General features: G+C 42.9%; 1 protein-coding gene across 1 annotated transcript in view; it reads left to right on the top strand.

Moving 5' to 3' along the window:
* SYNE2 (spectrin repeat containing nuclear envelope protein 2) overlaps window positions 1–27,199 on the top strand; it is a 171,233-nt gene that overhangs the window by 2,807 nt on the left and 141,227 nt on the right. Inside the window, exons 2-7 of the mRNA XM_079308247.1 lie at window positions 14,605–14,734; window positions 24,016–24,077; window positions 25,034–25,129; window positions 25,421–25,498; window positions 25,591–25,683; window positions 26,850–27,031. Of these exons, the coding sequence (XP_079164373.1) occupies window positions 14,656–14,734; window positions 24,016–24,077; window positions 25,034–25,129; window positions 25,421–25,498; window positions 25,591–25,683; window positions 26,850–27,031 (590 nt within the window). The 5' untranslated portion in view covers window positions 14,605–14,655. The remainder of the gene's footprint in view (window positions 1–14,604; window positions 14,735–24,015; window positions 24,078–25,033; window positions 25,130–25,420; window positions 25,499–25,590; window positions 25,684–26,849; window positions 27,032–27,199) is intronic.

Here is a 27,199-nt window from a genome sequence, read left to right as displayed (position 1 = left end):
AAGTAAAGAAAAAGTCCCAAGGCGGGTATGAAGAAGCCCAGCTTGGGAGATCAGGTATAAAGAGCCTCATTCATTTTGGTTTATCTGTAGTACAGGGATATGCCCTTACTCCATGAATCATCTCCTGACATCTGTTTGCAGCGCTGTTTTCTTAGCAACTGCAGCTCTGTTTTAGATCTGGGCTCTCAATGGTCGGGTTTGTGCTGAAAGATGCGAAGAGACAATCCAAGCTCTTCCTAGTGAAGCTGTGCCTTTCAGCCCATTTAGCCAATTTATTTTCTTCCCTGAGGCACAATAAATACCAGTTTTTAAAAGTCTACCAGCTGAGATGCTTTTTCTGTGTCGGTGCAGAGATGCTTATCTGCTGCTTACCACAACTGAAGTGTTTCCCCAACAGGATCTGGCAGGGTGGGAGAGGATGTTGAAGGGATGAGCTATGTGTTCGCCACGCTTGCTCTACCTTTCCTGCAGACTTTTTTTTTAGCTGTTGTGTTACTTGTAGATGTGGGAGAGGACGTGGTCTTGAAGGAATGCTCCAAATGATGGCAAGGACCCACTCCTAGCAACGTGCCTGTTTGAACAAGTATTGGATTAGGCAGTGGGATTATATGCAATGTGGAGTGTGGAGCATTGCATGAGTAACACTTTGGGATGGATCCATAAGCTGTGATTAAAGGGAAGGTGACATTTCATACACTTCTCACCTAATCTTTCCTTGCTTGGATTTCATGGTTTGGGACTCCTGTAACTGAGGCAGAGGTGGCCATGTAGACACTGGCAGAGCAGGTTGATCTGATTTTGCTGTTTTTGCTCTCTAGAGGAGGGATCAAGGCCTGACTTGGGTCAGAGGGAATTTTTTACTTCAGCTGGTGTGGGTGAATTGGTCAGGAAAATAAATATATGGGAGGACAAGTGGTATACCCATCTTAAAGGATAAGCAGTGTTCACCCCACTCTTTGTGCCAATCTGCAGTTCCTGTAGGAGGAGCAGGAGTTTATACCTGTGCTAGAACCTGTAGCTACTGGAATGTGAATCATAAAATACAGTGTACGTTATCCCATAGGACATGAATTTGATTGCCTTGCCCTTCCTAGACTGACTTGCATCCTGCAGAGCATGAAGGGTGCCAGTAGCAAGTAGTAACTGTGAATGATGAATGTATTTTGGCTTGGGATAATGCTGAGAGGGGAGAGACCCCTCATGATTGGAGCATTTTCTTTGCAAAAGGATTGCAGAGTGGAGATGGGAAGAATAAATACTGTTGCTAAATACTGGCCAGCTTCCTGCCACCTTCATGGGTCACATACAGCTCCTGGTGTTGGTGAGGGTACAAAGAAGAGAACATCTGTAGATCACCTAAATGACAGTGCTCACAGCAGGAAATGGAATAATCTGCTTCTGTGGAGATGCAGAGGGACCAGGACAGGGACAGAAGAGGGAGTGGGGCTAAAACTTCTGTTTAGCCCAGCTTGTGTGCACAGCAGAGGGACAGAAGGGGAAAGAGCTGGTGTAGAATTAGGCTGTTATCTCCCCCACAGGCAGGGAAATGAGATGGAGCTTTGACTCCAGGCATAACTTTGGTCTCGTAGGGAGGCATGTTTGCTTTCTAACCTTCCTGCAGCCTGCTGATAACTCCCTGCACAATGCAGCTGCACAGATTGGCTTGAGAGGTTTTTAAGGAACTGCTGACCCTGGTACAAGCAATACTGTTTGTGACCAGGGATGAGGAAGACAAGAAAAGAAAGGAATTAGTTATCTGGGCATTATGACTTAGACTGCAAGTTCTATCAAAGGAAATGACAAGTAAGATGGAAAACAAAGCACTTGTAATAACTTTCGTGGAAGTGTAGGGAGGAGGCAGAAATGTGGGGTTTGTGGGAAAAAGTTCTGCTTTCTGAATCTTCAGGTCTGTTAGTTGCCAGAAGAAAAACCAGGAGCTGGTGAATGGTGGAGCAAAAGGGTTAAGGAGAGAGGGGAAGGAATACACTGGACACCCTTTGGTCTGTGTCACACAGTTTGTGTACATCCATCCATGAAGTGGTTTTAGAGACACGAGAGAAATGGTTCTGTTCAATTTCCTTTAGAGACCTCTGTGTTGTGTGGGTTTATGTTGTTAATAGCCACATAAGTGATGCAATGAAAGCTGACTGACATGAAGCATGTCCAGCTTCTTGGAGGATCTTGAATTGTGAGCAGTGTGCAGCTCCACTTACAGGAATATTTGGTGAAATATTCAAGTTTAATAACTGAATGAAGTTCTCCTAGCAAAGCCAACCCCAAGGGTGAAGGTGGCTGGGTATCATTAGTTACAAGGTGTTTTTGGGGGAGGGAAGCACAGAGCACTCAAGGGTCTTCTCACTTTGGCGTAACCCGAGGTGGTGCTGCTTTGTTTCCTTCCTTTCCCCCATCTTAAATATTTGGCAGTTCATCTTGCCAAACTGTGTAGCATAACTATTTGCACCAGAGACAGTTCTCCAGACTCCTTTCATAGTCACTGGAGAGGAGCACACGCTTTTGAGCCATGATTCATCCACGCTTGAGTTGGGCATCTAAAAATACATTGGACAAACTGCCCTAAAAGTGCCTGTTCCTCTCCATTGTTTCTGCTGAGCTCAAACAATGAGCACTTGCAGAGGTACTGCTGCTGTGGCTGCTCAGTGTCAGGAGAGCTGAATCTCAGCCAAAGTGCCTCATGTCCCAGGAGAGCGTCTAGGAGGGTCTGAGTGTCCTCATTTCCACCAGACTCGGTGCTGGTTGTGCAGTGTAAGGCATTTGGCTGTACCTGAGCCTGGGGAGCAGACAGCAGCATCCAGTTAAATCCACCCTGGTCAGTCCCTGGACTCAGCCAAGCCTCGGGCTGGACAATCTGCTGTGAATAAGAGGCCGGAGGGGATTTGCAGAGTGGCGCTTTCAAGGTCGCACATCAGGTTAGTGGCGGAGGTGGAAGCAGTGAGGACACTGTGGGTTCCCAGGGGTGTTCTCCTTGCCCTGCCCCAGCTCTGGCAGCTGCCCTGCAATCTGCTGCACTCCTGGGGCGAGGCTGGCACTGGCTCCCAGTGGTGGACAGCACCCGGTAGGTACTTGCTTCATGTGGCTGGAAACCTTGTGCAAAATTACATCGCTCGCCCTCCTTCCCCTGTCCTTTCCTCTCACAAAGATCCATAGTTCAGGCACAATGCTGAGGTACTGTGCACCCACCAGGCTGCTGTGGGTGTGCTCTCAGTCACAAGCACCTAAAGCTTGGCTGTAAATGTGCAACAGTTCAATCTTGTGGCCCAGGACAGCAGGTGTGGCTATTCCCTGGTGGTTGGGTGATGTGTGGAAACTCTTTAAATGCACACATCCACAGCATGCAATAGATCTGTCTAAATGCAAACCTCAGGGAGCAATGCCCTGGTCACCTCTGAGATGTTGCTGACACCATTGTTATTTAGCAGTCTGGAAAATAAATCATCAGCTCTTGTAGCAAAAGCTTATTTGTGCTGGTAAACCAGGTAGGCTAAGGATAAAATTCCTCCTGTGTGGAGAACTAGTTTACAGTAGAAAGACTTCTTTTGCTAAATGAGCTAAATGCCAAGGGAGAGACTTTGCTGAAGAAACTTACTTGAGTGGCAGAGACAGGAAGCACAGGCAGGTACTGAGTGCTAAATGGATCCTGTGCATGTCTGATTCTAGATGAACACCAGACTATTCTATCTTTCTTGATATGTGAGAAAGAATATGATAGCCATGAAATAGAAAGAACGTGTTGTCTGAGCCAGAATTTGATTCCTGAAGCTCTTCTTAGGGGGTCTGTGGGTAAACTCCAGGAGGTGAAACAGATTGCAATTTGACCCCAGAGAGAACAACTGGGGAGAGGAGGGAAAGAGCAAATTATTAAATAAGAGCTGGGAGAAAAGCCAGCCACCAAAAATAAACTTTGAAGATCAATTCCAGGTATTTCCTGGCATTGTCATCCTGCTTCTTCAACTACTCAGACTGTAACAAGTGGTTTCACAGTTAGCAGTGTGACGGGTTTAGGATTGTTTGGTGGGTTGTTTTTTGGTTTTTTTTTAAAGAAAGAGAGTGTATGGCAAACTGTTTGCAGTGTTGTTTCTTATGCAAAACTGGGTGGAATGTTGGTGATGAAATACCCCTGGGATGGAGAAAGCAGAGCTTGTTATTGTAAGAGGGAATCAAGAGCAGAACTGGTTTCGTTTTGAAGAAGTGAAAAGTCTGGATTTTCTTCCTAATTACATGTCCAGGTCTCAGGAGTTCCTAAGGGGGTGGAAGTGGTATCTGTGCAGTTTAGTGTGAGCAAAGAGTGTTCCTGCAGAGCAGTTGTGCTTTCCTGGTGCTGTAGGTAACCTGGGAATGACTTTACAGATAATGCTGGGGAGTGAAAGCATCGCCTTTGCAAAGCTCAGAGGTGACTCTGAACGTGTTTCTTCTCGCAAAAATTCTGCAAGAAGCCAGTTCAGGAGTTCACTGTACTGAAAGGCAGCGTATGGATTGTGAGGAAATTGAAGCATATCCTGTTCCAAGGGTTTATGTTGGTGATCACACACCATGTCCCTGCTGAGGTTTCATTCTGGATGAGAGGTGTGTCCCTAAAATCAGTGCAGAGACAGCCTTGGTGGGCTGGAGTTGGCTCAGGCTGGATTGGCTCATGTCTTACCTCACCTGCTTGGCCCTGGCCGTGCTGCCTGGCCCAGGACAGGATGGTGCAGCAGCTCTGCTTACACAACACAGCCTCTGGTGCTTGACTGGACTTGTCTGCAAGAAACTTTTGTGTCAGTAATGCTGGTGCCTTTCAGCGAGGGAGATGCATGGGGCTCATGGGCATCTGTCCTGGTTTGTCTGTGTTGTAGGAAATCCTGATTCTTAAAGAAAGCAGCCTGGAAAGCTGGATGGGAAGACTGTTGTCACCCTGAGTGTGCAGGAGTGGAATGCATGATAAAAGTAAGGAATTCTTTAATCTGGGCTTTTTCTAATTTGGAGTACTTGGCTTTGCAATTGCACCTATATTTTATTTTTTTGTTTTGTATACCCAGAACAGTTTATTCTAGCAGTTTACTATGCAATACCAAGTTCTTTCTTTTGGGGTGTTCTGTGTGCCCTCTGGCTGTTTGGTCTTCTCTGGCATCAGCACTGGCAGGAATAACAGTGTTTGGCCAGGTTTTCACTGCACACAAAAAGATACTCTACAAGTTTGAAACAATGCTATAAATCAGAGATTTAGGCTTGTGGTTTCTTTTTTTTTTTCTTTCACCTAAAGCAACTAATTCTTTAAAAGCAGAGACAAAGATACTTGATTTGTCTGAAGTGGTAAAGGAAAGTGCTTTTCTCAGTGGAGAAGGTCCTTTACTATCAGTGTGGGATATGCTACTGTCGAGGGGCCTCTTTTGTATGTGCAGAACCAGCAGAGGCATGTGAGTGTGCAGGCTGTGCTTGTAGAAAGGCTGCTCTGCCCACAGACCTTGAAGTACATGGGACAGAAGGCATAAAACAAACAAACAAGACCCTGAACTAGTGCTTTGAAGGGAATTTTCAGCTGGAAGAATTATAGGGACATGAAAAACTCGTTGTTTGGAGAGGCAGCCCCTCCAAGTCAGAGGAGAGGTGTGCTGGGGAGGCATAGTAGCCTTGATTGGACATGCTTGAGAGAGAAGCTGATGAATTCACAGCTGCCAGACTAGGACCTATCATTTAAATTGTAATTTGCCCTTCAAATTTGGCAAGCTCCGTTTGCCATTTGCTTGACAAGTCTCTCTTTTGTGTTTTCCTTCTGCCCGCGTAAAACAGTGAGCACTGCCAGAGACAGCTACTTGCAGTAGATTCCTTTTCTTTGCTATATTTAGTGGTCACACCAACTTTGTGATCCTTGCAGGAATACTGCCAAAGCAGATAGGTTTAGCTTGAGACATTCCCTTTCTCTTTTGGCTCCCAAATCCACGGTGCAGATCACTTTCCTCTCCTTTCCCAGCACTGTCAATGGCTCTGTCTGCCAGGTCTGTTGTGCAAACATTGCTCTGCTGCTTCCAGGGATTCTGCTCAGTCAGAACAAGTCCCTGCTTTAGTGGAAACCCCTGCGTTCAGATTGCCACTGTCTCTAGTGGCTTTTCTCTTTTCCTGACTTCCTGAAAGAGCAGATTACTGCTCTTCTTGAAGGTCCTTCTGAACAGTGTTATGCTTTAATTTAGAAACTCCAGGCCTTTTATTGCTTGGGAGAGCTTTGTTCAACAGAATAATGTGTTTCCTTTATCTGGGGAAAAAGGGAATTGGGAAGGCAAGGGGAAGGAAACTTTTGTATTCCTTCAAAGGCAGAATATTACTAGGAGCCGGTTTTTCATTAATACCATGCCATTAATGCCAAGCAGGTGTAGTTGTTATATATTGCTATTTTAAATACTTTTAACATGTAAAGTGTGCATGTGAATCTGTATCAAAATGCAGTCCAAGGGAGGGAAAGAAACCCTTGTACAAGAACAACTTGTTGAAATGCTTCTCGCTTGGTTGGTGTGGGCAGTGTGGTCCGGTTTGTTCCGATCAGGCACAGGAGCTGGAACTCTCTCTGCTTGCAGGCCATTCCTGTCCCTTGGCTGCTGCTGTACAGTGTGACAGTGTGACCCGGGGCCAGGCAGCCGAGGAGGGGCTGTGCTGGACACAGCACACAGCCCTGCACAGCCCAAGGTCAGAGGTCTGTCTGTCTGTCTGTCTGCGCCCTGCGGCGCCAGCGCTGCTGCCCACGCTGCGCCCTTTCCCCTTCCACCCAGGCCAGGCACAGCGTGGCTACTGCAGGCACAGCGTGGCTACAGCCTGGGTCTGAGCCCAGCTAGCCAGGGCAGGTGGCCAGGTAGGGCTGTGTGTCGTGGGAAAAGGGAGAAAGGCTCGTAGGAGTGCAGTGACAGTGATTGTCTTGCTGCCTGCTTTCCTAGTTAACCCGGTGTGTAGGAGGAGGTCGTGCTTGTGTGCAGTTCCCAGGTACAGCGTTGGTCTGCAGCCAGCCCGTGTTTCCCTTGTTGTTTTTGTGATAACCCCTCCCTGCAGCCCCGTTATCAGTGGGAAGCTGCCTTGGGGCTGCTCTGGTGGTGGGGGAGTGCGAGAACAGCCCCTGCTCTGGAAAAGCTCTTCCATTCTGGCCACACAGCAGCAGGTGACATGGCTTTTTGGACATAACTGGAGGCTTCTGGGCATTGCAAAGGTGGTTTTGGGCTGGGTTGTGCTCATGGGCTTTGTTGGAGGTGGAATTGTCACTCAAGCCCTTACATTGGTGGAGGCAAGAAGTCACTGTGGTGTTTTTGGCTCCTTGCACAGCACTGGATCCTAGGGTGATCAAGGTGTATATCATCATCTTCCTGAGCCTCCAGGCATTCAACACTCCTCTTTTTCACCCTTAACAGTTGTGATTTTAAGCCCTGAGCAGTTTTTGTGTTTATTAACAATATGGAAAATCTTGGAAACCAGTTGAAAACTGAATTGTTTCTGCAGTTTTAGTCAGTGTGCTTTGGCACTGCCTTCCCACTTGGGGAAGAGATAAATGTGAGAGAGGCTCTTATTCTAAGGGCAAGTAATTGCATCGTGCACCTTCATGGGTCAACCTTTGTGACTGTGTGAACAAGGCTTAGCTCTGTTAATAAAAGCATTTCTCTGTGTGTGTTAACATCAGCATAGAGTTAGTGCAGTTTTCAAACTGTGTAATTGTACCAGGATGACTGATATATTACCACCCCCCCCCCCCAGAAAGAGAAAAGGTCAAGAAAGACACTTAGCTAACAGTGTTTTAAAATTGATTAACATAATGAGAAGATCCATTGTGCTTCCCTAACAGGAAGTGTTACTGATGTGTAAATCAAAGACAAACCAGCAACATTTGCTGGCCTTAAAAATGGTGTGGCTTTTGTATACTCATATGCTTCTCCTGGCTGGTTTTCAAAAACTATAAATAGATCACTGGGAAGTCCCTGGATAACAAAAATGTACTGCTGCTGCTTTTCATAAATAAACTTATAGGAGCTGCCTTGGTCTTGTAGCTCTTTTTCTTTGGAGGTGTCCTTACTTGTTGTTCTAGAACATCAGGTGATGTGAGATAAGATCATTTCTGTGGCAGTGGGGTGCACTTCATGTCCAGCTTTGAATCTCCTGAAGATCTTCTGTTCTCTGGGCTTGGTGTCTTGCAGATCTATCTAATGCTCTCTTGGCTTGGTTCTGCCTGAGCAGAGTTGTTAATTCTTTTCCAGGCTTTTCTCTTTTCAGTTCCTTCATCTCCAGCTACTGATAGCATAGGAGTACCCAAATCCAGGCTTATTTCAACTTCATCCCAGGCAGTTCAGAGTCTCAAATACTGCATGCACTAATACCACTTATTAAAAGACTGGCTCATACCCATCTAACTGCTGTTGGGTATTATGTAGGATCAGGAGGCTGTAGCCTCTTTTCTGTATCACCTTCAAAGGGATGGAAACCTAATGGAAGCACTTTCCTTCCTCCAGGGTAGCATAGAGAACATGTCATTATTGCATACTGGATGATAACAAATAATTTTTTTTTGCCAGATATAGAGCAGTTGTCAGTTCCTCAAGAGAGAAAGTCAAGGTAGATCTGTCAATGATGCTGGCCTGATTTTTGCCTCCTGAGGATCTGGCTTTGAAGGCAGGGGGATCAGCATGTTTTCTGTGTGATCACATTCCAGCTGTGAGTGTGATGCAATCTGAGATGGCCCAGAAGAGCAATGTTGGCAAGTGCTTTAAAGGTGGAAGGGATGAACTTCAGTTTGGAGTAGGATTTTTTTTAAAGTGTTTAAATGCGAAGATGATAGAAAATGCATCCTTTGAATAGACTTTTCTCCCTACCACTGAGTGAAAACATGGTGAAACCATTGTAAGTGAAGTCTTGAGGAGAAAGCAGGACCATCAGACTGAAGTGCTGTATGAGTTACTCAGGCTTAAGAGCTGTGAGTACATCAGAAGTGATGGGAAAAGAAAATATTAAAAAAGAGTGAAAACCAAACCAACTTGGTGTGGAGTTTCCTGTGGTAATTATTTAGGTCATGGGGTCATGATTTGGATGCCAGCAATTTGCCTTTAGGGGGGCTCTGTCAAACTTAGAGAAAGACAGCTTACCAAAAAAAAGGGTGGCTCAGTAGCACTTTGCAAGGCTCAGGACTTGCACCTCCAATTGTTGCTGCTCCTTTCTGAATCTAAAATAAACAGAGATCTTTGTTAACAGCCAAAAAGGAAAGGGTCTTCAGTTGGTCAGCACTGTGGAGCTCTACTTCCTTTGGATTGGTTCACCAGAGATAAAAATCTGCCGTTTCTGTTCATGATGTTGGCTTGGCTCAGTGCATGAGTAATAATAATCTGTTGCTAGGAACAGAATTCAGTTTACATGGAGAGGCCTCTATGGAGGGCAGGTCTTTGAGTCCCTGAGTGGGTCATAAATAATCAGTGGCACTTCAAAGGAGAAAAAGTAAAAACAAGCGGTTGGAGATGCCATGAAAAGATGTCTCCAATTCCTATTGCAACACCAGGGGAAAGCATGTAGCTAACATAATTGGGAAAGTATGGGGCATGGATTTCCAAAGGCAAAACCAATGAAGCAGGGATTTACTAACAGGGGTTATAATTTTCAGCTGCCTCTAGCTGGGCCTGTTTGCAAGGTGTCTGCTGCTTTCAGCGTTAAGGAGTGCAAAACTGAGCTAATTTCATGGCATATGATTTTTCAAGATTGGCTCCTGGGGAGGGCCTTGAGGGTACATCTGTGCAGGGACATGCACAAGTTAGCTGTGAACTTGGGGCTAAAAAGGTTCTTAGCTGGGACAGGGTGCAAATCACAGCAACTAATTTGCCTTGCTTCCCAAATACTGTGCATACCTGCTTTGTAGAGGTAACTTTAAATTAATTGATGGAATTGTGTTTTAGCTGTAGTTTTCTGAAGGCATTGATTTTTGAAGGTGGTAGTGGTTTAACCCTAAGGAGTGTGCTGTGTAACTTCTGGGTTTTCCATGTGATGGAATCTTACCATCTGCAGTTGGAACAGCTGAAAGCCAAAGTTTGCAAACCACCATGATCTGAACTAACGTTAAGGCTGTGAAATCCTTTCTAATGAATTCTCTAAATCCATCTAAAACTTTTTTCACCCTTTCTTCTGAGACATGAATGTCTTTATAAAGACCCTGCTTAAGAAGAGCATCTCTTAGGTCTCATTAGGACTTAAGCCTCACTGGAGACAAGGTATTTAAACCAGTGTTGTCTATTCTTATGACAATGGAATGCAAAGCCTGGATATGATTATTTTCAGGTTAGTTCCTTGAGATTTGCAATCTGCTACTTGCTCTTAGGTTTTTTCTTTTCAGTGTGCCTATGTGTGTATGTTAATGCTCAGGATTTTCTGCAATCTGCTGGCTAATATCAGCTGAATTGGGTAGAAGAAAGGAAATTGCAGTAGAATTGATGTGATACAGCTGTGCTGGTGTAATTTCCACCAGCGTTTTTAGGTGCCCATTGTGGAAATAGCTGGAGAGGTATGGGAAGAAGGGAGTGCCCTCATCACAGGAAAAACTTTTGTTGGTGATTTAACCCTTTGAGGTGCAGATTGAACCCAGGTGGCCAAGAATTAGCTCCTTTGGAGAGCACCATAGAAAGCTTTCTAATCCAGGAGGACATTGAAATGGCACCTTTCTTGTAAGACTTGCCCTGTGTTGTAGAATAGATGGGCTTGCACAGCAGCTTTAGTATAATTCACATAAATTAATCCACAGGAAATTAATCCATTGGAGGTAAGAGGGGAACACAAGGTTATTCCCCTCACCTTTGATTTTATCTCCACTGACAAAGTGTGGTTTGAAAGCATTTGATTTATTTTCAGCACTGTGGGTATTTATTTCCTAGTTGTCCAGCATTTCTTGGAGGAGAAGGGATTGTTTTAGCTCTGCAGTTCATTGAGTTGTTATGAAACAAAATAACTGACTTAAATATGAAATAGGAAAGATGATCCTTCCTACTGCCAATGAAAGCCATTGCTGGTTGGTGGTTTTAGACTCTTTAGAGCTTGATTGTTTTAGACTCTTAAGAGGCTGTAATGATATAGATACAGTGGATAATGCTGTATTTGAATGAAATTTGGGGCAGGGAGGAGGACAAAGCGGGCATATTGTCCCTGTATAATCCCTTCTTAGACCATCTGTACCTTGTACCTTTTAAAGAAGACTAATCCTTGCAGGTGTGTCCTCCAAGACTGTTTGTGTCTCCCCTTCAAAGCAGCTGTGGAGTCTTCTGTTGGGGCAGGGCAAAATGCATCTGCTGTGTTGGATGGTGAATTGAAGGTTTGAGGGATATGAAAGTTATAGCATAAATTTACCTGGTATTAGCTGTGTGCCTTCATAACCTGCAGTGTGGATTTGTTGAGTGGATGTCTGTGTTTAAAGAAAAAAAATTAAAATTTCCCATACTTTTGAGAAGGAGGCCATAATTTGACTTTAAAAGAATAGAAGAGCATATGCTTTTCTTTACATATATGTGTTCTGTGATCATGTGCTGTAATTTAAGTTAGTTAATTAATAAATTAAGTAACAATTAAAGTTTATTCCTGCTTTAGATCTTAATATACTTTCTGCTTTGAAATCCTAGAAGCTTTATTAGGTTTAACTACTTTACTGGTTAGAGATCTAACTGAGATTGGGGTTCCATCACATGAAGTGCAGTGCAAGCACATAAAAGGAGACACTGTGCTGTGTTGTTGCTGTAGCTGGCAAGGGTTGGGGACAGAAGAGGAGCAGTCACAGAAAGGTTAAAAATATATTTTGTGTTGTTTATGAAATGTCCATCACAGTTGTTCATGTCTCTTGCATACTTTCCTGTTATTATCATGGAATTTTAATGCCAAATCCTGCTCTCTTTCTCTGGACTGGGGTCCCAGTGACTTTAGCATCATGCAAGTTAGTTGAACATACACTGGCTCTGCCCATGTCATCATCTCCACTGTGGATGCTTTGAAGTTGAACAGATCTGTAAGTTTCCACTGGTTGGGAGTTTGCTAACATGGTTCCCACTTGGGCCATCTGCAATCATCTTCAAGGTGTGATCAAAAAACAGAATTCAAGACCTAGTCATACCCAAAAAAAATAATAAGGCCACCTGACATTTTGCATTTTCAGACTTTGGGTTTTTATTGCTTAATTTTGAGAGAAAAAAGAAGGGAGTTTCCCAGGAAAGATTGCCTTGCCTTGGGCATAGGCAGCATAGCTGTGAGCACTGGATTCCTGCTCTGCCATTGCCCATCCTCAGTTCCTGTAAGAGCCCAGTATTTATTAGTATTCCAGGTTGGAAGGGACCTCAAGGACCATCTTGTCCAATATTTTGTGCTAAAATCATGGTCCAGACAAGATGGCACAGCATCCTGCCCTGTCAAATCATAACAGTGCCAGTCTTGTGGAATCCACCACTTCCCCAGGGAGATTAATCCAATGAGTGATTGTTCTATGAAAAATTTTCCTCTTGAGTTTAATAAAAATCTCCCTAGCAGTAACTTGTACCCACTACCCTTTGTGTTTTCCTTGTAAAAAGGGAGTTTCTGTGGCACCCTTCAAATACTGGAACATGGTATTAAGGTCTCCCTTTAGCCTTCTTTTCTCAAGGCTCAGCAAACCCAGTTTTCTCAGCTATTTCCCTGCACAGGGGAAATTTCTCCAGTCATCTTTGTGCTCTGCTCTCTCCAGCCTGTCCACATGATATTTTGTTCAGCGTGGTCCCAAAATGCACCCAGTATTCCAAGTGTCTGATAAGTGCTGAGCAGAGTGGGATAGTAACTTCTCCATCTACTGGTGATGTCCTTGTTTGTGCTTCCCAGCATTTTGTTGGCTTTCCTGGCTAATTTAGATACTTCGATTTCCATCCTAACCTCAAGGCTTGGCTTGTTTATATCATCATGTTCTTGTGTGAGCCAAAGATCAAATTTAGTCCTTTTCCTCCTATTTTTGCTTGCTAAGCAAGCCAAACTCTTGTGAAAAATGGATTTTTTTGTTTATCTAGATAGATTTGACCTTACCTGCCCCAGCTAGAACTTAGCTGCCCCAGGCAATAAAACTGGAACTCCCCTTGCTCAGATCTGGTGTCTTGAGCTGCAGCTCTGAGTTGTTGGTGGCTTGCAGAAGTGCTGTATGGTCACTGCAAGAGTTGGAATCAGTGCTTCAGCCTTATGAGCTAATACCTATTTCTCTGCAAATCCAGAGGCTTTTTTGTTGCCTTGTTTCTCTCTGTCTGGCTTTTGCTTGCCATCAAATGATGTCCCATGGCTGGGGTGTTGGACTGATGGTCCCTTCAGCCCAAAGCATGCTGTGATTCTAAATGTGGGCAATAAGCCCTGGTCTCACATAGGTGCTGTAAATATGAATTGATTATGTCTGTGAAGTGTTCACTGCCAGACTGGTGAATGCCATAGAAAATCTTGTGAGAGACTTAATAATCCTGTCATCAGAGCAGCTCTTGGATAAAGCACAAGGACACACATTGTTCAGGGTGAAGAAAATGAAATATTGAAGAGATCCTTGTGGAATGCATATTCTCCTTTCTGCTCGGTGAAGGAGACAGAGAGTGAGAAAAAATAGTATAGAGTGGAGTAAACAAAGGCTGCCTGATGATTCATGGGCACAAGGGAATGGATGTAAGAATTTCTCTGGCATTCCTTAATGTTGTATTTCCTGACTCATCTATTCACGCCCTTTATTTTGACATATACTTGGTGGATGAGTTATTAATATATGGTGTGGAAATCCTTGTGCTTGTGGTGAAAAGGTTACAGTTGTGCAGGTAACAAAGCTTATTTAAGAGTGAGCCCTTGTTTAATTTCCAGCTTAATTTCTTTTTGATTTTTTTTAACTTCTGGGTTCTTGATAAAAATAAGTCTCTATCTTAAGAATCCAGTTTTTCCTACAGTGGCAAGTTGAACAATACTGCAGAATGGGGAACACTTAGAGTTTTTTTAAAGAAGGCAGAGCATATAGTTTTCTAAAGTTGCATTAGAGGTAGGTGAGATATCCAGGGAGAGGAAAATGGAGGAGTTAGAAAGAGAAACTCCTTCATGGGGGTTGAGGAGTAACAAAGGTGCCAGAGACCATAGTTGTGTTGAATCTTACATGATAACTGCTACTCTTTCATTTCATCTTAATCTTTGCAGATTCTGCTGGAATTGTTTCTATTCTGTAACAATTACCCAGGCAGGAAAGGAGAACTGAAAGGTACAAGGATTATAAAAAGTGAGGTTTGGCAGGTACCAGTCTGCAGAATCCACTGTGAGCTTTTGTCACCGTGGCTTTCTCAAAGAAAGCAATGCTGTTTGAATTTTCCTAATCCTGGTGCTTTTATTTTCATGGCAAGACCCACTGGGATCCTAGTTTTATTGTGGAGTGCTGCTGGCCACTGTTAGAAAAGAGTCAAAGGACCAAAGCTTGGGTTCCTGCAACAGTCACTTTATTCTGTATAAACTGAGGGAACAACTGCCCAAGGGGAGAAAACCCAAAACAAAATGTGTATCTTGGTGTCACATCATCATTGAGCATCATCAATTTTTACATAAAACTGTACTGATTTTCTTCTTTTTTTTTTTTTTTTTTTTTTTTTTTTTTAGTAGAATTTCAGTTTGGAAATTGATTAAAGAATCTTCATCTTCATAGAATTCAATATGGCATCACAGCAGTCATCTGCATCAACAGAGGAGCAGGCTTCCTCTGAAATAGATGATCTCCATCTAACGCTGCAAGGTGAGTCACTGAAGTTTTCTGTGCCTTTTTAATTTAGATTTTGGCAAAAATCTTTGGCTGTGTGTGCAGTTGAAGGGAATTCTGAGAAACCTGCTTGAACTAGGGTTATGGTGAGTGTAGTTCATGTTTGTAATTTGCAGATGTTTGTGTTTCATGAGAGGCTTCAGCAAGAAAATGACAGATAAGCTCTCGTAGTATTTTCTCGTGATATTTTCAGATCAGTTGCCTTTTTTGGTACTGATGTGCTCACTGGTTCTTATGCTTTGTTACTCAGAATACATGTTGCTGTAAACTGTTTGGAAAGGAATCACCAGCATGAAAACAAGCCAGTTCTTTAGTTTCCTTGTTTTCAGCTTGCTGCCAATTAGGTGGTTGCATTGAGCTGTCTTAAATTATTGACTACACTACTATTTTTATTTTATTTGTTTTTCTGTTTGTAGCTACTGTATCCCCTGCAAGTAGCCATAATTTTTGTGCCTTCTAAACAAATTTTTTTTGGGTCAAGTCTTTGGTTCTGGCTAGTCTTGTGCTATAACTGGTTAAGGAATCACTCAGTGGTGATTTGTAATTATTGCAGTTTTAACTGTCCAGGTAGATGCTGTTAATGATGAGAGCATCTGACCTGGCCTCTCAGAACTAATGGGTTTTCCTTATTGACATTTTAAATTTCTTTCTATAAGAATTTTCTGTGGAGGTTGACTTTGCTGTGAGCATATTCATGGAGGCAGGATAGCCCTGCTGAAAAGCTTGATTTTGATGTGTTTAGAGCCTGGTTATCCTAGAACGGATGGGCTAACTCCTGTTTCCACTGACCTGTTTCCTTTTAACTCCCTTGCAATGAAATTTCTGTGGTGCTTGGTTGAGAGCAAATATGTTAAAAACAGATGGTTCAAAAGAATATTCTGCCAAGTCACTTCTGTGATCCATATTTGCACTAATACTGTTGTTGAAGCCATGTGTTTGGAAGAGTGAGTGTTAATAGCAGTCTAAAGCCAAGTGTCTTTAATGGTGAATTTTCTTCCTTTTTGCTTCAGTATTGCAGAACAAGCAAAACCTTGTAGCAGACAGGAGCTGGTCTGACTTTTGCACCAAGCACAGCTTGTCAGACACACATTTGTTGTGCCAGTCAAGCTCAGCCTTGGGTAGAAAAGCTGAGATGGCTGTTGTTGTGAAACGGATTTGGAAAACATTCTCTAGCTTGAAGGCAGATTTGAAGTTACAGGCCATTTTTAGGACAGTGTTATACTTTTAAATTCTTTTTTCCTGAAAAGTCAGGTTGGTGTTTGTGTTGAATAACAATTGAGTTTTTTGGTCAATCTCTCATTGAAGGAGCCCTGCTTAGTAAAACTGAAATCACTGTATTTCTTTGCTGTAATAAATGGAGCTCTTACATTACACTGAAGTGAACACACTGCAAATCTTGTGCCCAAGCTGTCTGTGCCTGGCTGTTGTAAAACATCTGGAGACATCCCTTAGAAGTGACACAAGCCATTTTTTTGTAATGATTGAAGACACAACAAATGGTACTGACACATTTTGTGTGTGGAGATGAGGGGCTGCAGCCTCTGCTCAGGGTCAAACAAGCAAATGGCAATACAGCTGTGAAGAAGCACCAAAGACACACTCCCTGACATGACATATAGGGACCATTAGCAGCTCTGCTCACAAATCTGTGATGGCAAAGGTCAAATAAGAAGAATAGGGTCACTCAATGAAACAGGTTTTTCCATTAATAGGAATCTTGAGATTTGTGAAGCAGCCAGTGACATTGATGGCTTTAAATCTTCAGGTCCACCTGGGGAGGTGTTAGAGAAATTTCAGATTCAAGGAGCAGCTGCTTATAACTATCAGAAAAGCAGCTTACATTTTGTGTGACTGCAGATGGATGTAAAACTTACTATGATCTCCTTTTTTAAATTGCTGGGATATAGCTTCAAAGAATATGTCCAGCATTGTGTAATACACAGCATAACAGGAGACATGCATGAAGGAAAAAAGCAGGAGTGAGATCTAGTCTGGATGTAGTCTAGGTATATTTTAATCTACTTTTAAATTCTATTTGATCTAGCCTTCCATTATTCCTGAAAGGTGTTCCATGGGCATAGAACATTTGTCTAGTCTGGTTAATTAGGGCAAGATCAACTTAATGTGTCAGTTGGTTTGGTCATATAACTTTGTGAAGTTTATGCCTCATTAGCTTCATTTTTTTTCCCTTCCCTTCCATGTACAGGTATGTTATTTTAGGTATGTTTGACTTTTATTTAAGTTACAAGTTACAGTCTTCTGCGAGGACAGCACTTTTGGGAAGAAAAAGAAGGAAAAGAGAGGGAAAGAACAATCTCCTTAAAGTAATTACTGGAGAGCTTACTACTTATTAGTTCTAATTATTATAGAATTGCTTTTAATTTGTGGCTAGTTGGCTAATAGTGTAAAAGGATGAACATTCACTTTCCTTAATAGTGTTTGGCCTAAAAGATGCCATAAATAAATAGGTAATAATGTACCTTTGTTCTCAGTTCATCCTTCCTGTCAGCTAATTACTTTAAGGCGACTGAAGCTTGAAAAACATGAAAATAGGCAAAGAAATGAGAGCAGTATGTTTTCTAATGCCCCCATCTCCAGGCATTTTCAAATGGTAAAGATAAAAATCATGAGACTGAAGTAAAAAGCTGCAAGAATATAAACCCTTATATATTGGATCTTTTCAGATTTATGTATTGCTCTTTAACCTTTACCAGTTTTCAAGCTGATATCCAGATGAGCTTAATAGTTACCTCTTTCCTCCCTGCCAAGAAAATGGAAATTGCTATGAAAATGCGTTATGTCAGGAGCTGGCAGGCTTCTTTTATTTTCTTTTTTCCCTTCCCTCTGTCCCAGATGTTATAATAAAATTTAATCAGATTAAGGTCAACATTATCTGGGCCTTTTCCTTCAGTGCCTCTCTGCTTCTTTGCAGTTTTCTGATGCAGCACAACTTAGAGCAGCTGCAGGATTGCTTTGTTGCAATCCTTGCACAGCCATGTAAAAGGGCAAATGCAAAGCCTGGAGCTGGATCTATTCTGGCCATATCCAGTGGGGGAATACTTAAGGGAAGGGTTTCTCCTGCCAGGCAATCTGCAAACATTTTGGTGAACAGAAGATGCTTGACAGGGAGATGCTTCATTGCACCATGGGCCGTGTTTGAAATCTGAAGTCACTTTTTGGTGTAGGATGGGGCAGGCAGGAGGTCAGGGCTGGGCTGGCAATGAGCATGGGAGGAATAAAGCAGGATCCCTGTCCTGTGTCTCCTCCTCCCGTGTTTCCCTCCCATCACTGCATCATGGGCTGGCCCCAGAGAAGGGTCCAGCCTGCTGCTCATCTTTCTGTGAATTGAAGAGGCACAGTCAACATCCAAAACTGCCTTTGGCTGCTTGAGCTGAGGAGGCATGCCAGCTGCTTGGTGAGGGAAGGGCTTGCTGGCAGTGCTTTGGAGCTGTTGGGGATGGAGCCAGGCTTTGGTGCCGAGCAGGAGTGCGGGATGGCAGCGAGGGCAATGCGCGGCTGCTCGCGGATGGGCGGCTGCAGGAGCAGCTCTGCACGGTTTGTGGCACTCTGGAAAGGATTGTTTTTTGCTTGGGGAGTGTAAATCTCTACCTTTGAATACTCTGAATCTCTACCTTTGGTCCTGGGAGGATTCAGCCTCTATTTTCTGTCCCATGCACAAATCCTCCCCATCTTCCCTAGGACAGCAAACAGACCCGTGTGCGGCGCTTCCCACCAAGCCTGTACAGAACCCTGTTTTCCCTTTTCTTTTCATGCTTGCTGAGCTAATTCAAACACAGGAGAGTGTGTTTTAGCTCGTGGAGTTTGGGACATGTACTTACTCTTTCACTGATTAATTAACTGCAGGGATCCTGATTTTTGGCTCCACTTTTTAATCTATGTTCATGTTACTGTTCATTACTGTAACCCAAAGCATGATAATATAGGAATGTGGTTGCTAAAGTTTTTGAAGAGAGTTTAGTGATAAAAAATGCATGATATTATTTTCATGAAGTTATATCTAATTGTTTATGAAGGATTTCTCTTCAAAGGAAATTGAAAAATTTGAGATGTGTATGGATAGGTTTTGTTGTGCTTTGTCCTGGTTTAGGGCAAATTTGGGAGGAAACAAGCATCATTTGGGATTACAAGCATCATAAAGTCATTCCAAGACAGGCTTGTAGTAGATTGTACTCATCTCTGAGTAAAGGGGTTTTTCCTTTTTGGGACCCTCGTAATTCACGCAGGGATCAAGTAAATTAAATATTACCCAGCTTTTTTTTTTTTGTTTCAACTGTGTATCTCGTCTAATGAAGTCACTTGCTTATTGCAGCTACACTTTTTTATTTTTTTACCAGAACGATTTTAAAAAGTCCATTAATTGTTTGTTACAATTTTACCAGGGTGACTTTTACAAAAAGCTCCCATAGGAGCTGCACAGAAGTTTATTCCCAGTTTAGGCTGCCTGGGTGTGGAGCTGCTGTGCAGTTCCCATAACTGTGTGGATTTGTGGCATGGGACAGGGCTGGTGGCACTGGAGAGGCAACTGACTCATGGCACTGCCTTGAAAAAAATTCAGTCATGGGTATTTTTGTTCGCTTCATACTCCTAACATAAATAAATAGATTGTATAGTTACTTAAAAGTGTTCCCAGCTAGGTAAATTTCAATTTATTAAAGGTATTATATGGTGCATAATTGGTTAAAAATGGGCATGTTGATATGTTGATACCTAAATGATGTGACTTGATACCTTTTGAGAATTTAATCTTAACCTGCCAATGTTCCTGAGTACTAAACACCACTGTGTGGTGGCAGTAAAGACAGTGGTGATTCAGAACAGGGCTGGTCCAGTATCCTGACAACAAGAACAGCAAAAGGGTTGAAGAAAGCCAGGAGGGCAAAGCTGGATGTGAACACACTTCCTGAGTGAGCAGCACTTTTGGTCAGCTGGACAATTGGCTTTCAAAAGGGAAAGGAGGTTGAAAGGAGTAGTGCAGAAAGTTTCCACTTGCTTCACTGATGTGGTAGTAGTTATTCAGTTAATATTTATGTTATATTTGAATTTGAAAAGACCCATCCCTGCCTGTGGAGGTATTCTCCTTCACTGGGTTTTGGGTAAATGTCTCAATCTTGATAAAAAATTCTGTGTTTGTTTTTAATTGCTTTACACCATGCTGCTGAACATAAATGCTGGAAATAACTCTTTTCCCCTGCTTTCCTGTCTGCAGAACATGAAACTGTTGATGGGTGGAAGGGAAGGGCTTGGGGGTTAATTGCTCACTCTCTCCCTGGATTAGCAAGTACTTAATTGTTTTTCTGCTGGTCCCAATAATTTAAAGAATGTACTTGCTTGGTGTATTAGTTCATACCAGCAGTGCTGCCTTGTAGGAGCTGTCCTGGTTACCCCTGCTTCCCATCCTTTAGTTCATCTTGCTGTGCTGTTGGGGAGTGTGGAAATGGTTATTTTGAATGAAACTGAAATAAGGAAGGTGCAGTGGCTGTCTGTGGGCATTGGGGCTGGGGTTAGCCCAGCACAGCCCTAGTCCCTGCACACATGGTGGATGCACTGTGTTGTGAGCAGCTCTCTTGATCTGTTCCTGATGAGCTCCCTGCACACTGCTGGAGATGTAGCCTCAGCTGACCTCTGTGAAAGGAAGATACAGAAATATCATACACAAGAGGTAATTCCTCCTGGTGAAACAGATGAAATGATGATCACAGACAGGCCTGTTCTCTTTAAAGTGATTGCTTAAATTTATTGTGGTTTTTTTTTTTTTTTTAAAGAAGCCATATAGTCATAAATTGTTCACTGGCAGTGATATACAAGTCGTTGTGATAGAATAAATCCTCTTTGCTGTTTGGTGACAGTGTTTGATGAGTGTGGATGGACAGGCTACATCTGTTCTGCCACGATTTGCTGAAGGAGATGGTGCTTTCCTTGGAGCTGTCATTCCCCTACCTCAGGAAGGGAGGCATGAAAGGCAGAAGGGGAGAGTAGACTCATTTTAAATCTTGTTTTTTTCTGCATCATGGTTTAAGGAAGGCTGAGAGTAAAACTGGCTGGCAGAGCTGCTGCTCTCCTGTCTCTCCTGGGAGAGTTCAGCACTCACGTGGTCCCTGCCTTGTCCCTGTGCTCATAATGATCAGCCTGGTTTGTAGCACTTGTTGGGAGCTCATTACTGAATAAAACAGTCATTGTCCAGCAGTGTGTATTGATTTTTGGCTATCCTACGTGACACATTGCTTGTATGTGTTATTCCTCCCTAAAGAGTTGTTAATACAGGGTGAAATGGGATAGATCTTGGGTATTTTCAGATTACTGGATTCTTTTCCTGTTCTCTCAGATCCACTTTTTGAGTTTTGACCATGATTAGGGTTTGGGTTTTTTTTATAGCATTTTTATTCTAGGTCAGTGACATTTTGAAAACTAGGGCGAGAGAAAACCAAGGTCAATTAGAGTCCTACAAAAAGGCCTAACAAAGAATCCATTCACCCTCATAAAAATAAAAATCTGTATTAATTAACCACGTGGCAGAGATAAGAATTGGAGAGCTTGATTAAATCATTAGCGCCTCTGAGCAGCAGCATTGGAGGGGGAGCTGGGAGGGAAAACACAGCCTGAAAACTGCAATACAGCTGCCATGGTCCAGCAGCACACCTGTACTGAGTGTGTGGTGTGGAAACCCTGCACTACAAGCTGGGGGAATACTGGAAGCATGGAGTTCTGTTGTTAATTCGGGAGGAGATTCTATTATTATTAATTGTTTGGGTAGGGGAAAAAAGGCACATTGCAATGGAGGCAGCAGCTGCTTGGAGAGCAGCCCAGTGGGTTGTGTTAGGTGGAGGGTTTAAGGTGCTCTTACATGTGTGCAGGAGAATAAATAACCACCTTGTGCTTTCACCAGGTGAGACATTTGCCTGAGAGCTACCCACGTGAATCAACACTTAAAGTATCTGGCCCTTATTGCATAATAATATGCAATATAAGCATTTTAATATGGATGTCAACCAAAACAAGGCCAAGTGTCTCATCCCAACCATCTGTAACCAGCCCCAAGTGCGAGCTCTTGCAGGCAGCAGCAGTGTGTGTGTTTGGCAGGAGCTGCAGCTGCAGGAGTCCCTGGCGTCAGGCAGAGCAGTCAATATTTGCTCTCTCTCCCTTTTCAAATGCCAGCCTTGCCTGCCTGATAAAATAGAGCGCAGAGACTCAATAATTGCTGGTTGGGTAATTGGAATGGCTCCCACGTGGTGTTCAGCTGGAGGGTGGGGTTGGCTCCTGTGCTAACATGAAGCCAGTATCTCCCTGCTATTTTTGTCCTCCCTGTGAGCACTGCAGTGTTGTTTGGTCTGTGTGCCATGTGTGCACTTAATTTTCTGTTTCCCAAACAAAACCCCATTTTGTTGTGTCGCTTTTGTCCATTAAGATTGCCCTTGTCTTATCTTTTGAGGGCAATCTTTGTGATGCTTAGAATCCTAAAACAATCCAGCAAGCAGGGGAAACCTCCTGCTTGATGCTCAGATGGGATGGTGTTGCAGATTTAGTTGTTGGAAGGCTTGTTGGAAGACACCTTCACTGCAGGATGCAAAGCAGTGCTCCATGCAGGTAACATTAGTATTTTTGTTGCTGCTCACCTGCTCAGTGAGGCAGAAGGCAGCCTGTGTGCTGAGGAGCAGGAGCCTGGGTTATCCTCAGGTGAATTTCTCTGTTCCATCAGCTGATGAAGCTCTGCAGAAACTCCTTTGGTCTGTCTTGGATCATGAAAAGACTCCACGACTCGGGTTTGTGGTTGCAAATTCCCAGAGTATAGTAAAGTGTGGGACATTTTCCTATGAGTGGCATTTTCACTTTCATGGGCAGAACAGTTAACATTTTTTTTCTTTTCCTGAGGGGTTGGTATTTTTGGCATCCTTCATCCTGCCCAGCCTACCAAAACATATATATCTGTTGCTGAGAAGTCTTGTACTTGCCTTTCCATGTCAAACTTGCCTTCAATTAATCTTTTGAGTAAGAACATGCTTTCAGAGGCAGAAGAGATGGTCTGTTCCCACCCTGTCTCCCAGGTTTTGTTTCTCCATGCAGGCCTTTTCTGGGAAGCCAACCCCAATGCTTGAGTCAAGGCTGTTATGGAAAAGAAGTTAAAAAGGAGTTTGTGTTCAGGCTGGCTCTCCTGAGCCTTTGGGATGGCTGCTGGTGGCAGATGTCAGTCCATCATCTCAGCACCTCTGTTTGTCACCTCTATTCAGACTTCCAGCCCCTAGGGATGTGTGGATTTTGTGGTGTGTCTGGGAGATGGAGTGGTTTTTTGGGAGGGAGCATGGGTTGGGATGTCAGGTACTGCACTGCCCCTGACAGGGCTGGGTCTGGGGATCTGGTCAGCTCCAACTCTGCTGCTCACCCTTTATTTCACCTTTGAGGAGAACTGGACTTTTCTCACACCTGCCTGCAGGCAGTAGAGATGGAGGAACCCTTCAAATACTCTGGTTTTTGGTACCCAGCTGTGTTCCTGCACACTGCTCACTGTGTGGCACTGAGTGCCCTGGGTGCAGAGCAGCATCTCTGTCACTGGTCATGCTTTGAGTCCCACTGTTTGCTGCTGCTGCACAGGTTCAAGCACTTCCTTCTTGCTCTTGCCTGTATTAACACCCTGTGTGCTCCTTTTTGGCTGGATTAATACTCTGTACACCCCAGGGAGGGCCCAGCAGTGGAGAGGATGCTGTTAGAGGCTGTATTTCCCCATGACAGCCTCATAACTCTCTCCAGCCCTTCAGTTAGCAAAGATTTCTCATTGTATGGCTTCACCTACAGAAGTGCATTTATCACTTCACTCCAGCCTGCATCCAACTCAGTGCATGGCTTTTTCTGAATTCCAGGATGTATCTTGTACTGATGATGGCCCTGAGTCCTTGAAGGAACATCTAGGAATGGACAGAGCTATTGCAGACATATTTCTCTGTAGAATTGTGTTCACACCACTCTTTGTATTTGCTGATCTTCTGAGAAAATCTTCATTAGTTTTTCTCTGCATCCTGAAGGTTATGCTTGATGATTGTAGAGGTCTTTGCAGTGCCAACTCAGCAAGGAAGAAAATATCAGCTATAAAACTAGAGTTGAGAAAAACTGATACTTAATAGTAACTTAATATCTGGAAGAACAGACCTTAGGTTTGAGGTGGATGCCATGTGTCTTTTTGAGAAAGAGGAATAAAACCTGATCATTTTTCCATTAACTTTGTTTTCTTTTTTGTTTTTATTTCCCAGTCCAGCGAGAGTTTACACAGAAGAAAACCTTCACTAGTTGGATAAATTCAATATTGGCAAAGGTAAATGGGGGCTCTTAGCAAAGACATGCCTTTTGCCTTCTTGATTCAGATATGCTGGTTAAAATTAAATCTTTTTAGGAACAAACAGAATTAGTGCAAGTTTTTTTAGGCACTGGATGGGAAAAATAGCTCTGAGAAGCATTTGTTTATTTAGTGCAGCAGCACTGTATTGGGGCATGTCCAAGGGCATTTGTGTGAGGTGGTTTGTGTGTGGATGTCACTCTTCCTTACTCATGTGGTAAAATTTGTGGTGGATTGAGGCACATGTCTCAGGGTTTTATGAGTTTCTGAGTTTACAACTGGTTTTACTGGGATTAGGTAAATGTTATTCTATTATGCAATCCAAGAACATGAGTTTAATGAGATGACCTGAGTGACTGCTAAGTATTAAGACAAACCACCTAGTAGTGGAGGTGCTGTTTAAGCTCACAGGAAACAGCTCCTGCAGCATGTGCTGCTGGGGCTCTGATTTGCTCAGGTAAAAAAAAAATTATAATCTTATTTTACTCCCTCCTTGAGCAGAAGCTGCTGAGCTCATGATAAGTTTGTGTTGTGTAGGTGAAAAGAGGTTTAGTTGTGCAGCTCTGTACTCATATTTGCACTTGGGGTATATTGATTAAGATTTCAAAATTTGGATTAACTGCCTTGTTTTGCTTTCCCTTTCTTAATTAGTTTTTTCCTTTAGCCAGAGACCTCCTTGAAAAATGTGAGTGCTTGAAAGTGAGTCCTAAAATTACCCTTATAAGACACAGAGGCAGATAAAGGGGAAGAGAGTAAGACACACACATGATAATGGGTTAGAAGAAGCAGAATGTGGCTGTTTAGATACAGGATTTTTTATTGAAGCTTAATGAAAAAAATAAAGGATACTAAACATTATTTAACAGCACAGTAATCTGAGATGTTTTGTAGTGTGTGGAATTCAAAATGACAAAAGATTGAAATTTATCTTGCAGCATACCCCTCCTTATGTTGTCTCAGACCTATATACAGACATACAGCAAGGACATTTGCTTCTGGATCTGTTGGAAGTGCTTTCAGGTCAACATCTGGTAAGACAGAGTAATAAAAATATTACCTCAATCCTTTGTCAAGTCCAGCAAAGATTTCTGGATATGCTTAAGTGCAACCATATGAATCATCCCTCTGGAGTAATAGAGTCAGTTTCAAGTAACTTATTTTTATACCATTGACCCTGAAACACGCTGAAGTAAGTTGATCCAAAGTAATTTATGAACCTTTGCATGACTTCCTTTATCAAAATATAGAATAAAATTAATTTTTACAGTTGAAGATATAACCTGGTTTTTTGTTGGCTTTTTTTTTTTTTTTTTTCCTTGCAGCCACGGGAAAAAGGATTTAATACCTTCCAATGTAGAAGTAATATAGAAAATGCTTTGACATTTTTAAAGAGCAGATCAGTGAGTATTAACTTCAAAATGCACCACTAAAGCCAGTTTAGCTGGTGGAACATTTTCTTTGTTAACAATGATCCCTTTTTTTCCCTCCTTAGCTGAAGCTCATAAATATTCATGTAGCTGACATTATTGAAGGAAAACCTTCCATTGTGCTTGGCCTAATCTGGACCATTATATTTCATTTTCATGTAAGTATTTCAGTGATGTAAGGGAGTTTTAGTAGAGGGGAAAAGCACAAAAATGTGTTGACTTAGGTGATGGCTAAATAAGATGAATTAGCACTAAACAAAAGATTATTTTCTGACTTGTGGAAGTGACAGCTCAAGGAGAAGATGCATCAGTGCAGGGGTGGCAGTGATGGACAGTATCTAGCTGCAAATGGTAGGAAGGAAAGATACTGAGTTTTTTTGGGGGTTTTTTTTAAGTAACCAGTTAAAAAATAGGCTAAACTTTGCTTGCCTAAGGTCTGTAGTGATTATGCTCCAAAGTGTGAAGTGGCTCATCCATCTCTCTCAGAGGCAGCCCCACTCCTCAGTGCTGACTGTGCTTACAATGTACAATTCTTGGATTATTTTTTTTTTCAGTACCAGCACCTGAAATCATATGAAGGCTGTCATAGTCATGTTTCTTACACATTGAGTGTGCATCTTGCATGACATCAGGTCTTGGGGAGGTGTGAAAGCATCTTGGGCCTTGATTTAATCATCCTATAGAGCTGCAGAGAATGCTGGAGCTAGGCTGGCTCTAGGGAGAACCCAGCAGTGAAACAGTGTGGGTGCACTAACTGGTGAATGGAACTCAGCACAGCACTGAGAAGCAAAATTTTCTAACAGTACTTAGCCCATATTTTTCATGGTAGAGGTACTTTGATGCCAAAGAGTCTTGTGCTGCTCATGGCCTGTGCAATTACCTTTTTACCTAAACCAAGCTTCTCTAACCAAGTAGAGACCTCTGAGGTCTCTCAAGTAGATTTTCCTGCACTCTGAGTGAGCAGGCAAACTCTGACTGTGCCAGTACATGTCACTCCTGACAGCAGAAAATACAATGTCATGGGCTGCTGTCACTGGTTAGAGTAAAAATTGGGTGAGAAAGTCCCTTGATGTCATCACTGGTACCCCGAGCATAACACAGAAGTCTTTGGGTGAATATATCCTGCCAAAACATTGCCTGAAGATGAGAATATAGCATGAAATAGTTCAGACTGTGCAGGTTAAAAAGCCTGGTTTATTTTTGGGGGGCAGGGGAGCTACTGTTAGAGCTGTGATTGAGTTTTGTCTCATTCTCTGTGGTGTTCTGCCATCACTGGCTGGGTAATCTCTCACTGCAGCCCCATTAAATCTCCCCTCTTTGACAGATTGAAGAACTGGCCAGGACACTTGCCTGCACCTACAATCAGCCTTCACCTGATTGTTCAAGTGCTGTTGACTCCTCTCCAAAGGCAAGCAGATCAGCTAAAAAAAGTGCTAAAATTAAGGAACGGTGGAAGATGTCTGCTACAAAGGCTCTTTTGTTGTGGGCAAAAGAACAGTGTTCACTGTAAGTTCCATCCAAGACTTATAATTAGCATGCTACACTTTGTATTACTGCTTTCCTCTAAATGTGGTGATATTTCCCCTTGTTTTGTAAGATTACTTAGTGACAGCTTAACAGAAAATGCTTTAACTTTCAGTTGTGGTTACCAGTACTTTTAGCATCAATCAGGCC

The sequence above is a fragment of the Erithacus rubecula genome (genome assembly GCF_903797595.1).
Source record: "Erithacus rubecula genome assembly, chromosome: 6".
In the NCBI taxonomy this organism is placed as follows: Eukaryota; Metazoa; Chordata; class Aves; order Passeriformes; family Muscicapidae; genus Erithacus; species Erithacus rubecula.
This window is presented reverse-complemented; position numbering and strand designations above follow the sequence as displayed.